This window comes from Nilaparvata lugens, chromosome 7, assembly GCF_014356525.2.
Source record: "Nilaparvata lugens isolate BPH chromosome 7, ASM1435652v1, whole genome shotgun sequence".
NCBI lineage: Eukaryota > Metazoa > Arthropoda > Insecta > Hemiptera > Delphacidae > Nilaparvata > Nilaparvata lugens.
In genome coordinates, this window is record NC_052510.1 from 39,765,399 (window position 1) to 39,778,164 (window position 12,766).

The following is a 12,766-nucleotide window of genomic DNA, read 5'->3' on the forward strand; positions in this document are numbered from 1 at the left end:
ATTTCAATTTTCCAGACCTAGATCATCAATATTCTTCATATAAATCGATCATTCCAATTTTATCTCTATCAATTTATAATAAAGTAAACACTTTCAATTTTTCACGATTAATAATAATTATTTTCATTTGTTCTACATGTTAAAGATTTTCTTTTATTTCTATATCTCTTGTTTAGCTTTTCTTTTATGTTTAAATAATTAGTTCAAATAATGTGAATTATATTGTTTGCTTAAAAAGAATGTCCAATGAAAATTCTTGGAAATAATTTTATTGATTCTTGGTGTAATATAAACGAGAGAGAAGTGAACAACACGGTGGCGAAGAAGAAGAGTGAGAAGTTTAGGCCGTGGACACACGAACGGTTTTTTTCCGGCCGGTTTTTTTGCCGTAAGAAGTTCATAATACACAGGAAGGCATGGAGAAGGACACACTTCAGCCGGAGGCACTCACGGCTATTCTCCACTTCGCTGGACGGCTGTTTTGCCGGTTCTCCGGCTGTTCGCCATCCGGCAGGTAGGAGGGCATTGTACATATGGAGATGAACACACGGTACGGCAAACAACCGGCCGGCCCTGCCCCTACATCTACCACTTCTTCAGTTATTCATATGTAGTTGACCCCTTAGAGTGGTTGTGTTGTAGATTTGTTCAGTGTCCAGAGTTGTCATGAGTGTAGATCTAGACGTAGATTTTAGCCTACTTCATGAAAAACCTGCATATGGAACAGATCTCTAGAAATTTATAAAGTCAAAAACCATACCAGAGACTGCTGGCGTCAAATTTGTTTGACGATGAATCCTGCATTTGGAGAAATGGAGGGAAGCGAGAGATAAACCTATATGGCAAGCTTATTCATATTCATTCTTAATTCGGCTCAAATTATCTTTTCCTACAGTTACGTTGAAAAGTGGCCATTGCTGCACTGATTACAGAACGCAAAGAATCACTTTTCCGCTCTAGTGCGGGAAAAATTTTTCTGCACTCCAGATTTGCAACATGGCAATGCAAAATACTTAGTAGGTTATATGGAGCGACAGTGCAGCAAAATCAAAATGAAGTTGGTAACAGTGACTGCTGTGGCTGCTACAGTGAGCAGAGGTGCAACGAAGCACAACACGCACCTTATTAAGTAGATATTATAACCAAGGACAACATTTTTATTTAATTTGACAATAAATTAAGGCTTTTATCAATAATAAAATTACACAGAAAAACATTTGATGCATTTCAGGCAATTTTACCCATAATTACCCACTTTTCATATTCAATGGTAACTGTAGGAAAAACTTAATTTGAAATACGTGCGCAAAGTTCCTCTGCTGCACTCAAGAAACCATAAACGTTTCTTTCGGTGCAGCAAACTGTCACTTTGCGCACTAGTTGCACAAATAACTATTTAACGCCATTTAAAACGGTAACTTCCAATTAGATGAATGAAAAAGTAAGAACAAGTCTGTGCCACAATTGACTTCTCAGAAACTATGTTAAATTATTTGAGAAACGTATTTTATTCAGTAAAATTTGTAAAAATGAATTACTATTTTAACGAGAACCTCACAAACTGAATTGATGGTTTACTGTTATTTCCAATAAATGCAATACAATTTCTAAAAACAACTATAAAAAATCTGGTGTTGTACACTCACACAACTTTCCTTGCTCATATTTGAAACTACTATCAGACTTCTGTATATGTGTATATATAATTGTTTTCAAAGTACTTTTTCTTTGTGTGAATTCGATGATTTTTTTAGTCGTCATTTTTTTAAAGTCGTCAAAACAGCTGTTCTACAGATGAAATATCTCGACTATGTGTTCTTTTTGTGAACTGCGCTACCTACCTACCTCATGCACGAGAAGGAGGTTACTAAGTCCATTTCCCAAGGATGGGGTGGACCCCCATTGTTTTCCCAGAAAGGAGACTCATGCCAGTTGATAGAGCTGATAAATAACTATACAGGGTATGAATTTGAAAAAAATCGGTCAAGTTATTTTCGAGAAAACCGTGAAAAACATGGTTTTTTAGTCATTATCCGCCATTTTTCTCAAGAATATTACGGAGCTCCTGAATAACTATTTTGGACTCAGGGGACCTTGAAACGTATAGAAAACATGAAATTAGGGTACCTTATTTTTTTGGAAAGCAATACTTTCCTCACCTATGGTAATAGGGCAAGGAAAGTAAAAATGAAGATCTATTTTTAAATTTGAAATTATTTCTTAGTTCTTGACAGTACCATTTCATAAACACGACTGATAACCTCTAAGTAGGCTACATATTTATGAAGAACATGATATTCGGTTATTATTGCTGCAGTGTCCGGCGACCGTCGAACGGCAGTTGCAGTGTGTTCTGGTATTCAACCGGCGCCGGATCCAGGGAAACAGCCGGGCAGTTTTGCCGTCTCGTGTGTTCCTGGCCTAAGAAAACATCCATATTGAGGAAACACATTGCGTTTCAGGTCTGTCTGCCTGATAAAGAAAAACCTAATCATCCAGTTAGGTATGCAAGGTTACATTATTGTGAGAGTTGTGAAGAAATTAATAACATCCCAATAAAATCAACACATTCTTGGTAGCCAGTCAAATGGTCGTTTTTCAGGAAAGTTTACTATAATAGCTCGTTGGTCTAGCCTCTGAAGCCAACATCTACTGCCATATCACCAAATCGGACGTCAGCGTCGGATAGAAAACTTTTCTGCAGTTTGTTTACGACTTTACCTTATCCTTAGACCATTTATAGAGTAGACACGGCCAATTGTATATTCATACTAAAAGTCGTTGAAGCCAACATCTCTACTGCCAAATTCGCCCACGTTGACGTCACAACAGTTTGTTGTGTTGTGGTGTTTAACATTGTTGTTGAACAATGCATTGTTGTTAGCTTGGCTGTGACGTCGATATGGGCGGATTTCGTAGTAGATGTTGGCTTCAGAGGCTAGACTTCCCAGCGTGTCTACTCTATAAATGGTCTAAGACCTTATCGTAGAGAAAAATCAAATAGACCATTGACTACCTCCAGTTTGACCAACCCAACGGCATAAAAATAAATGAAAGTAAATTAAATGAAGTGGTGAAAATGAATTATTCGATTTTAATTCTATTATTCTTGATAGAATCTATTTAATAATATTTCTATAATATTCACAGTTAGAATGTCTATCTTTAACGATTTTTTATTGCAAACACACATCCTACACAATATCAAGTAAATGCAATGATGCTATCGTTCATACTGAAACTAATTATAAATAACAATAAAGCAATGATTTACTCTCTTGAATAAATTAATTAACTCTTATTTCGTTATGATTTTTAAGAATATTTATAAATCATTCAAGATCGTTGTTCCTGCCAAATCTGTGGAAAAGTTACTTAATGCGAATTTCTGGCCTTCTGATGCTTTGGTACAAAGAGTTTTTGTGACAAAAACACCAACTGTAAATCCTCGTGTTTTTTTAGTTTAGACATAAACTTTTTATGTCCATAGAATGGAGGTTTATGTTGGTAAACAACCTGAAGGCAGCCCATATGAAGTCTCTAACAAGCCTCATAATGTTGTCTTACGTCTTTCAAGAAAAATGTATAATAGTGGAAGAAACATTACAGCTGACAACTGGTTTACAAGTACTCCTTTGGTAAACCAGTTGCTGAGCCTGATGCTGACATAATATGTTGGAACCATCAGAAAAGATATAGTGGAAATTCCCATTGAAATGATTTAAAAAAAAAAGAAATGCATATGAAGCAATATTTGGCTACCAAGAAAAAATAACAATTGGATGTCTCCTATGCCCCCAAACAAAACAAATCTGTTGTTCTTGTTTCAAGTTTGCATCACGATGCAGCTATTGATGATTCTACTGGACTCCAGAGAAAACCGGAGATCATCACCTTCTAGAACACAACAAAGACTGGTGTTGATGTTGTGGATCAGAAATGTGGTACTTACACAACATCTAGAAGAAGCAACAGGTGGCCACTTGTGATATTTTACAGAATGTTGGATATTGCAGGAATCAATGCACAAGTGATACACTTGTTCAATAATATTGATAAGAAAGTTGTGAGACGAATGTTCCTGAAAGAAGTGGCTGTGGAATTAATCAAGCCTATGGCACACATGAGAGCATCAGTGAAAACTATACCAAGAGCTATCAGACTCTCTGCTTTGAAAGTAGCTGGTGTTGGACAAGAACTACCCGTACAAATTCCCAGGAATGAAGAAAGAAAACAAGCAAGGTGCTCAGTCTGCCCTCGCAGCAAAGACAGGAAAGTGAAGACACAGTGTGGAGTCTGCAAAAATCATATGTGTCTTGTTCATATGACAACAGTATGTGAAGGTTGTCTCAACAAAGACAACAATGATGACTGAATAACTAATTGAAACAAAATTCGAATTTATAAGTTATCAAATAAATGAAGAGATCATGAGGACTGTATTTTTCATTCTTACTTAGTTATACTTTTTTTCACTGATCTATCTCTGATATAATTTTTCTAAATTCTGAATTTTTTATAAACTTTCCACCAATACAGCTTCCAAATTGTGTGAAAATATGTGTTTTGTGTAATTATTATGCCGGGATCCCAATAATATGATATATGTGCAAGAATTTCAAAAAATGTGCCAGAATCAGAAGGAACCAGAATCATATAAAGTATGGAAAATAATTAGGTGAGTGTTAGTCATATAAGAAATACTCATGTAGGGTTATACTCTTTAGAAATTGTTCAATCAAGATGTAAATGCAATAGTTGAATAGGAATTACATTTAGTTTTTACATTCTAATATTTTCTTTTATAAGATTACTAAACAAATGCACAAAAATCATAGTTTTGTACACAGTGACAAATATTTTTTTCCTCCACCTACTGGCTAAAGTACTTACTTTACTCCCTGAAACATAATACTAAAGTGTCACTTTTTCGCTCTCGGTAGTAAAAAACAGAAAAACTTCCTAGGGAGTAAAAGTGACTCCATTTAAATAACATGGGAAGCATCTCTATTTTAAAAACTTACATTATAATAGGTTAGAAGGTCTAAGCTCAGATGAGAAAGCATGTCTGTCATTGAGTCAATTGAATTCAATACCACAACCAGAAATTTGATCAATGAAATATATGTTTGTATGATATTATATTCTTAATATTAGTAGACGATAAAAATTTATACAATTTTTAAAATATCTTATTCTATTCAAAATACCAGCCAACAAATATTTTTGATCTGCAATTCAAATCTGAATCGCGTGATCTGGAGTCAGCCATTTTTGGTAGACACCCAGCTGATATAATTGTTACAACTTTTGCTAGATAGCGCAATCGGCAGTGCCAATCAGACGGCCAGTTTTTAGGTTTTAGATTTTAGGTTATGTTGTTAGGAAACATTGTCACCAATACGTAAGTTATTAAAATGATTTTATTTGCAGTTTCTATAAAAAATGTAGATGGAGGAAAAATGTTGTGTACATCACGAGTGAAAAATACTTTTTCTCCCTCAGGAAAATTGTTGCCCTCGGCTTCGCCTCGGGCTTCAAACTTTTCCCTCAGGGAGAAAAAGTCGTACTTTTCACTCTAGATGTACAAATAACTATTTCATGAGCCAGGAAAATAATATATCAACAACTTTTTGCCTTGCATCTGATGAAAATAAGCTTAAGAGTAGAATGAAAATAATGGTTAGTCTAAAAAAATCATGTGATGTTTCAAGTGAAAATGTTTGTGGGGTGTTTCTAACACCCCATGTGAGTAGTTCTGTCTCAAAAGGCAACGCGAGTGTTTAAGGGTTAACCGCAACGAAAGTCATGTATCAACAATTGTGTAAAAGGTATTTCAATTTCAATAATTCAAAAGCTTTCAATTTCAATAATTTAATCTATACCACTATAGAATTAGATTGCGTTTGTCTGGGTGTTCGTCACACCTAACTGATATATGACATTTTGCCCAAAGATGGTTTATATAACTGATGACTGTCATTGACCTATTTTCGTTAAGAAAATCCTTAAAGGATAAGCCCTACGGTCCTTCAAAGTTTACATGTTATTCTTATGGAGGAAATTTCTATCTTGTTTATTATGTCACATAACATGTGTGTTTTCAACAAATCAGCTGTTGTAATAATTACATCTAACACCCATTGGTAGTCATCATGTTAAACCATCCACATGTTTATTTTGGTAACATTGGTTTTAAAAGTAGCAAAATCAATGGACGCTCGCTAATATCTATCCGGTAGACCGGACAGGTGTACCTGTCCAGTCTGAAAGCCTAGCCGCATATTGAGACGCGACTAGCGCTTGTGGCGCGACGCGAGTTTTTGTAGCTCTTGTAAAGGAGTAGATCAGCGCAAATTGGCAACACGACGTGACGCAGCGCGTCTCCTATCCTTTGCATGAGTTACAAAAAATGCGTTGCGCGCTGGTCGCGCTCAAATTCAAATTTTATTTATTGCCCAAGACACATTATATAAAATATCGTACAGGCACTGTAAATTTACATAAAACTCACAACTTAACACTTGACATAAAAACATTTCTTCAATAGGAACTTTTTAATTTTTCTCTTGTATTTCCTTCTCAGGTAATTCTCTAACGGTGGATGGTTATAAAATATGATTGCTCGGGCCTTAAAACTAGTATGAATAGATCTATAATAGTAAAATTCATTTCAGATCTGTAATCGATTCCGTGTGTAATTATAGAGTGGACATTATTATGACTGGAAAATACATTTAAATTAGACTTCACAAACAACAAGCATTGGTATATGAAAATACATGGTAAATTCATAATTCCCAGTCTTATAAAAACAAGTCTAAAGCTTGCAATGGGTGAGAGGTGGTTCATTTCAAATTGTTCTATCTGATCTTTTTTGCAATAAAAGATAGAAATAAAATATAGAAATCGGCCATTTTTTTGTATTGGAATATGGGCTCAAGTACACTCAACAAACATTTTTTCCATTTATCAACCGAATTTGACTCATGATGCATAATTTTGGACCGCCTTGAGGATTCGAGAAGAATGAAGTGTTGTAAGATGAAATCTGATCATTGTGTCAAAAGTTATAAGAGTTTGAAATTTTGATCCTTGAGGTGTCCTTATGCGCGCCTCTCCACTAGGAAATAATTAAATGAAGTGCATCTAACGGATGATTCTCATAGAACATAATCTCATGAACTTATATCATTGAAATCCATATGAGATAGAGCGCTCTACCTGATCTTAGATTGTAAAGCACAAAAATACTCCCAGAGGGATTTTGAATTACCTATACATCTAAATGGTAACAATCGGAAGATATTGTTGATCAAAAACTAAAATTCATCGGAATTGATTTTTTCTTTCAATTTTACACATTTTGAAAAATCATAACTCAGTACTCTCATTGGAGATAAAGAGTTTCGAATGATCTCATTTTATCTGTAAAAAGGCGAGAGCCAATTTTTATCTCTGATTATTGGATTTGGCAGAAATAGCTGAAAACTGGAAAATGAACCGAAAATACGATGTTCTTGGACCATTCTGTATCTAGCACAAGGAAATTGGTTCTGGACTTCTCTCATGTATCCAAATAATATATTAAAAAATCAGAACTACAATATTAATAGCAAGCACCAATGTATATAGTGACTGGACTTTTGTGTGTAACTCATTACCTTTGTTATTAAGTGGTATTTCTTTTATTCCAATCAATTGCAGATTTTGAAAATAATTTATTTTATTTTTCATTTCAGGCACTAAAATGTGTCACAAAGGCCGCAAATACAGTTCATCGTGTGTGTTGTTGCTCATTCTGCAAAGACAGTGAACATGCAATCCCATAGTTTGACACTGTACACATCGTTTTACCATTATCATAGTATATCCCACTTCCATTGTATAATTTTGAACATTACAAAACATGTGTTCTGTCATGAATAATAATGTGTTTATGTAAATTACCAATTTATTGTTACTTTCGCAATTCTTCATATGTTTTGAAAAAATAAAAGGTATTATGTACTTCATTGGATAATTATTTTATACTAGCTAACCCGGCGAACTTCGTACCGCCAAATAGGTTAATGCATCTCATGACAAACTTTAGCTGAATGCACACCTGAGGAGGCGCGATGCGGCATTTTGCATCCAGGTGCTTCTTGCATATTGGTTTGAATGGAAGCACTCACTCACACACACACACACACACACACACACACACACACACACACACACACACACACACACACACTGAATGGGGCATGACGTGGAACGGTGTGATAAGGCAATCTCCATAAGATCGACACTTTGTATCACCAAGTCGCGTCTCCTCAGATCTTAAAATTAGCTTAGTGTACATCTGGTAACTTTAGATAATATTATTCATATTATTCCAATTATTAATTTTAATGGATTTTATTTGTATGTAGATAATTTTTCAACTGCAAAATAAATTATTTACTAAAAATCAATTGATTCTAAACACCAAAGACAATGACACAGAATTATTCTAAACAAAGCAAAAATATCTTTAGAGCATGTAAGTCCACAGGTGTAACCTGAGGCCGCACTGCTGGATGGCACAGAATAGTCATTTTGTTTAGAATAAAAAAATACATGGGTGGTTATGGAGCAGAGCAGCACACTTTCTTGTCCACTATCTACCGGCGGCTGTTGGATGACGCAATGATTAGAACAGCTGATTTTTATTTCTGAGTGTGGCCAGCTCACAAATCTTCTTCCATAAGGATTACATGTAAACTTTGAAGGACCGTAGGAAAGAGTCCTGAAGTCAGATTATAAATATGATAGGCCATAAACCTGGTCCTGAACATAAGGAACTTAACTAAAAAATCATCAAATTCGGTGTACACATAAAAAAGTTATTGAATGTCAAAATTTGAGGCTCTGAATGTCAAATTTGAGGAATATCGATTATGTCATTCTATCAATATTTTGCAGTTGCAGAAATTTCACAACCATTTATTTTGAATTATTTGAAATAAGTAGTTGTGATAATTTCTAGTCTTTTCATTTGATATGAATATCTGCATCTACCACCACAATATCACCTCCACTACTACACACAAAATGTCATCTGTCTCTGTCTTCTCGCTTTTTAAGCTGCAAATAATTTGATCAGTCTGGTGGCACGTAGCTAGGATTTGATTTCGGGCGGGGCAAATGAGATTTGATTGCCGTGGGGATTTAACAAAAACAAATCAACTTACGCCTAAAATCTGCATTTTACAGCATTTATGCGTTTTCTAAGCTTTTTGGAGAACAGATTAACAGCAAATTTTCGAATTTGGTTGAGAAGTTCAGCTAAGGTGTAGAAATATTAAATTAAAAGGGTTTTGAACTAATACCAATGATACGACCCAAAAAAAGGCGGGTTACAGCGTTTTTCATGAGTTTTCCAGCATTTTTCTGCGTTTCCTCAGCATTCTGCATTTTCTATTTGGCTTGCGCTTCTTTTGATCAAAGGTACTAACTGATTTTTTTTGTAAATCATTTCAAGTGTGTTGTCCTTAGTGTGAGAGATGTATGTTGATGGAAGTAAATGTATGATAGATTGTATGAATGGTAAACCACCATCATTGAGCTTGATCATTGTAGACAAGTTCAATAGTGCCGCCGGTCCAAAGTCCGATTAAAACCCCCCTTTCACATTAACAAACAATCTGTGAGGTTTTCTCACAATTTAATCATATTTCAAATTCATTACCACGTTTTTCATGGATTTTATTTTTTTATGATTTAATGAGAAAACTAGAATCATGGTTAGCTAATATGTAAAGAGGCATAAAAGCGTGATGGCCATTCAGCACAGTATAAAAATAAGCTTGCATTTTCTTAAAATGTATGTATTCAGGGCAAGTTACTTATTTTTATCTATAAAATCTAAAAAAAGATTTTTCTATCTTGCATATCTATTATAGGTTTGGCAATGGGATTACCACTTTCAGGATATTTTGCAAATTTATACATTAATGAACTTGAAAGATCTAAAACAGTTGATAATATTAACTCTCTAAAACAAAATGTTATTATATTAGTACAGATATGTAAACGATATAATAATGTCTTTATGAAGATTATGTGAAACTAGTAGTTGTAGTTTGTGTTTTTAATCTTTTATTTTATGTTGAAAACTTTTCAAAGAAAGGGTAACTTACTATGTCATTTAAAAAAATGAGCTTTTATATTTGGTTATTTTTTGAATAAACAAGATATACTTACTAATGTAATCATTGATAAAGTGAGTTTCATTTCTAAATGAATATAAATAAAGTTTATTGATGTTGTTATAGAGAGCATTTGCAATAAATTTTAGTTATTCAATAACTGAGCTGTTTTATTTACAGTTACTCATAATCTATATAGGTGAATAAAAATCCAGCCTCAAATTTCGACATTCAATAGGTTACTTTTAATATTATCTTCATGTATAGAATTTACTGAGAATTTCAATAGAAACTCAGAATAACAATTGAGTTTCAAAAACCCTATTGACCAAGGTATGAAAAGTCTATCGCAATAAACCTTGCATATTGACTACAGTAGCCTTCGTAGGTACTGCTGTATTTGATTGTTTATAATGTCGTTTTCACAGTAACATTTTGCATTGCGCACTTGGCGTAGATAAGGCTTACGATGTACAGTAAATACAGAGGGCAACCTCATCCAATAATATATCAACATTTCAATTCAAATACATTTTATTAGTATATATCACACATGTAAACTTTAAAGTAGAAATATTTTTAAAACTCATGTTAGTGACGACCGTTTCGTTGTGTGCCGCATCATCAAACTAAATTATCATCAAACAGTAGACTCTCAAAATTTGAGGGTTGTGGTGGGGGAATTGAACTCAGCCATATAAATGAGTTTTAAAAATACGGTACCTGTTTATACTTTAAAGTTTACATTATTTGTGATATATTCAACAAGTAAAAAAATAATGGATATTCAATAAAGGAAACCAAAAATAATTAATTGAAATAAAAACAAATAAATAAGCATAAAATTGTGAACTGTATGAATCATACAGTAATCAAGAATTATTTGAATCATACATGGATTCAAATGAAAATCTGATGAAATTATTGGTATTTTAACAGTCCCATCAAAAGCCGTGTTCAAAGAAAAGTTTAATTTTTTTACTTCAAACCATTTAATCAAGTGTTTTAAAAACCTGGTGTGGCGCACTCACACAACTTTCCTTGCCGTTATGAAAATTGATCACCTGACGCTAGTGTTCCCGCGCATCTCAAGTCTACTATTCAAAGATTTGAGCCAGCTGGTGACAGGGCAATAACGCTGGAGACACACATGAGGTCTGCTATCTCTTCATAGTGAATGATTTAATAGAATCAACAATAATTCGCAATTGAATAATCACATTTTCACGAATTTAAAGCTTATTTTCAATTTTAGGTGAAAATGTTACTGATCATTAACTTAATTGTAGAGATTTTCATGCTCAATCTACTCCACTTGATTTTTTTCGTTTCAATTGTATCTGAAGCCTGATAATTGGGAATCTATCTGCATTGATGGGGCGGAGCTCCTGAAATTTTTACAGATATGGGACTTGTGGCAGTTGATAGAGCTTATCGATGACTATTTTAGGTATGAATTTGATCAAAATCGTTGGAGCCGTTTCCGAGAAAAACACGAAAAACCCTGTTTTTGACATTTTCGCCATTTTAGCCGCCATCTTGAATTGCATTTGATCGAAATTGTTCGTGTCGGATCCTTATAGTGAAAGGTCCTTAAGTTCCAAATTTCAAGTCATTCCGTTAATTGGGAGATGAAATATTGTGTACACAGACGCACATACACTCATATACACACACACACACACACACACACACACACACACACACACACACACACACATACAGACCAATACCCAAAAACCAGTTTTTTGGACTTAGGGGACCTTGAAACGTATAGAAATTTAGAAATTGGGGTACCTTAATTTTTTTTCGGAAAGCAATACTTTCCTTACCTATGGTAATAGGGCAAGGAAAGTAAAAAACACAGAAAATATTATTGCGAGCTGTAGGCTAACAAAATATGCGGCAAACCAAACACTATTGAAAGCATTTTTGTTTCTTTTAAACTTTTATTTGAAAAATGTTTTAAAATTCGTTGTGACCTAGTAGGCAGTTTAATAGACATTTTTATAAAAATCTCTGATGGTGTTGAAAAAAGGCATGTGAATGATCATTATTGCCAATAATTATATACTGCCAATAATTTACGTATGCTTCGCTAGTGGAATTAAATGATCAGATTATTTTTGTAAAATATTTATAACCTGAATTCTACCAAAGCCGTTATAATCGTTTCTGAGATCCACCATACAAACAAAAATTGCTTGCTGAATAGAACTTGACTAATAAATTAATATAGTCTCGTCACTATCACAGAATTTTGTATCCGAAAAAGTGCTCTCCCTCGATGAAAATGAGCCTTAGCACGAGCCATAATTGCGGCTTTTAGATGGCGATGGTATCGTTCAATCATACCGTTTGATGCAGGATGCCAACTTGTTGTACTTTTGAGTCGAATCACAAATAGCTTGGCAAATGTGTTGAAGAGGTTGGAAGTGAATTGTGTCCCGCGATCTGTAGTCACAGTTTCTGGGAAACCAAAACGAGATATCCAGCAATCCAAAAGTGCATGACACACTGTCTCTGCAGTTATGTCAGATAGTGGATAAACTTCTGGCCATCGAGTAAATTCAAGCTTGTTTTTTCTCAAG

General features: G+C 34.2%; 1 protein-coding gene across 3 annotated transcripts; it reads left to right on the top strand.

The window, feature by feature from the left end:
* Nucleotides 1–57: 57 nt before the first annotated feature.
* On the top strand, nt 58–8,004 carry LOC120352410. 3 transcript variants are annotated; one of them, XM_039432738.1, is made up of 3 exons: nt 58–514; nt 2,318–2,503; nt 7,743–8,004. In XM_039432738.1, the coding sequence occupies exons 1-3, from the start codon at nt 417–419 to the stop codon at nt 7,747–7,749; spliced, it is 291 nt and encodes a 96-aa protein (XP_039288672.1). In that variant the 5' UTR covers nt 58–416; the 3' UTR covers nt 7,750–8,004. The 3 variants fall into 3 exon arrangements, with proteins under 3 accessions (XP_039288672.1, XP_039288671.1, XP_039288670.1); XM_039432737.1 differs by having other exon boundaries at nt 2,318–2,462; XM_039432736.1 differs by lacking the exon at nt 7,743–8,004 and having other exon boundaries at nt 2,318–3,507.
* Nucleotides 8,005–12,766: the final 4,762 nt, after the last annotated feature.

Coding starts and splice junctions, on each gene's coding strand:
- LOC120352410 (XM_039432736.1), top strand. CDS start 417: ATGGAGAAGGACACACTTCAGCCGGAGGCACTCACGGCTATTCTCCAC. Junction 515..2,317: donor GGCTGTTCGCCATCCGGCAG/GTAGGAGGGCAT, acceptor TTATTGCTGCAG/TGTCCGGCGACCGTCGAACG.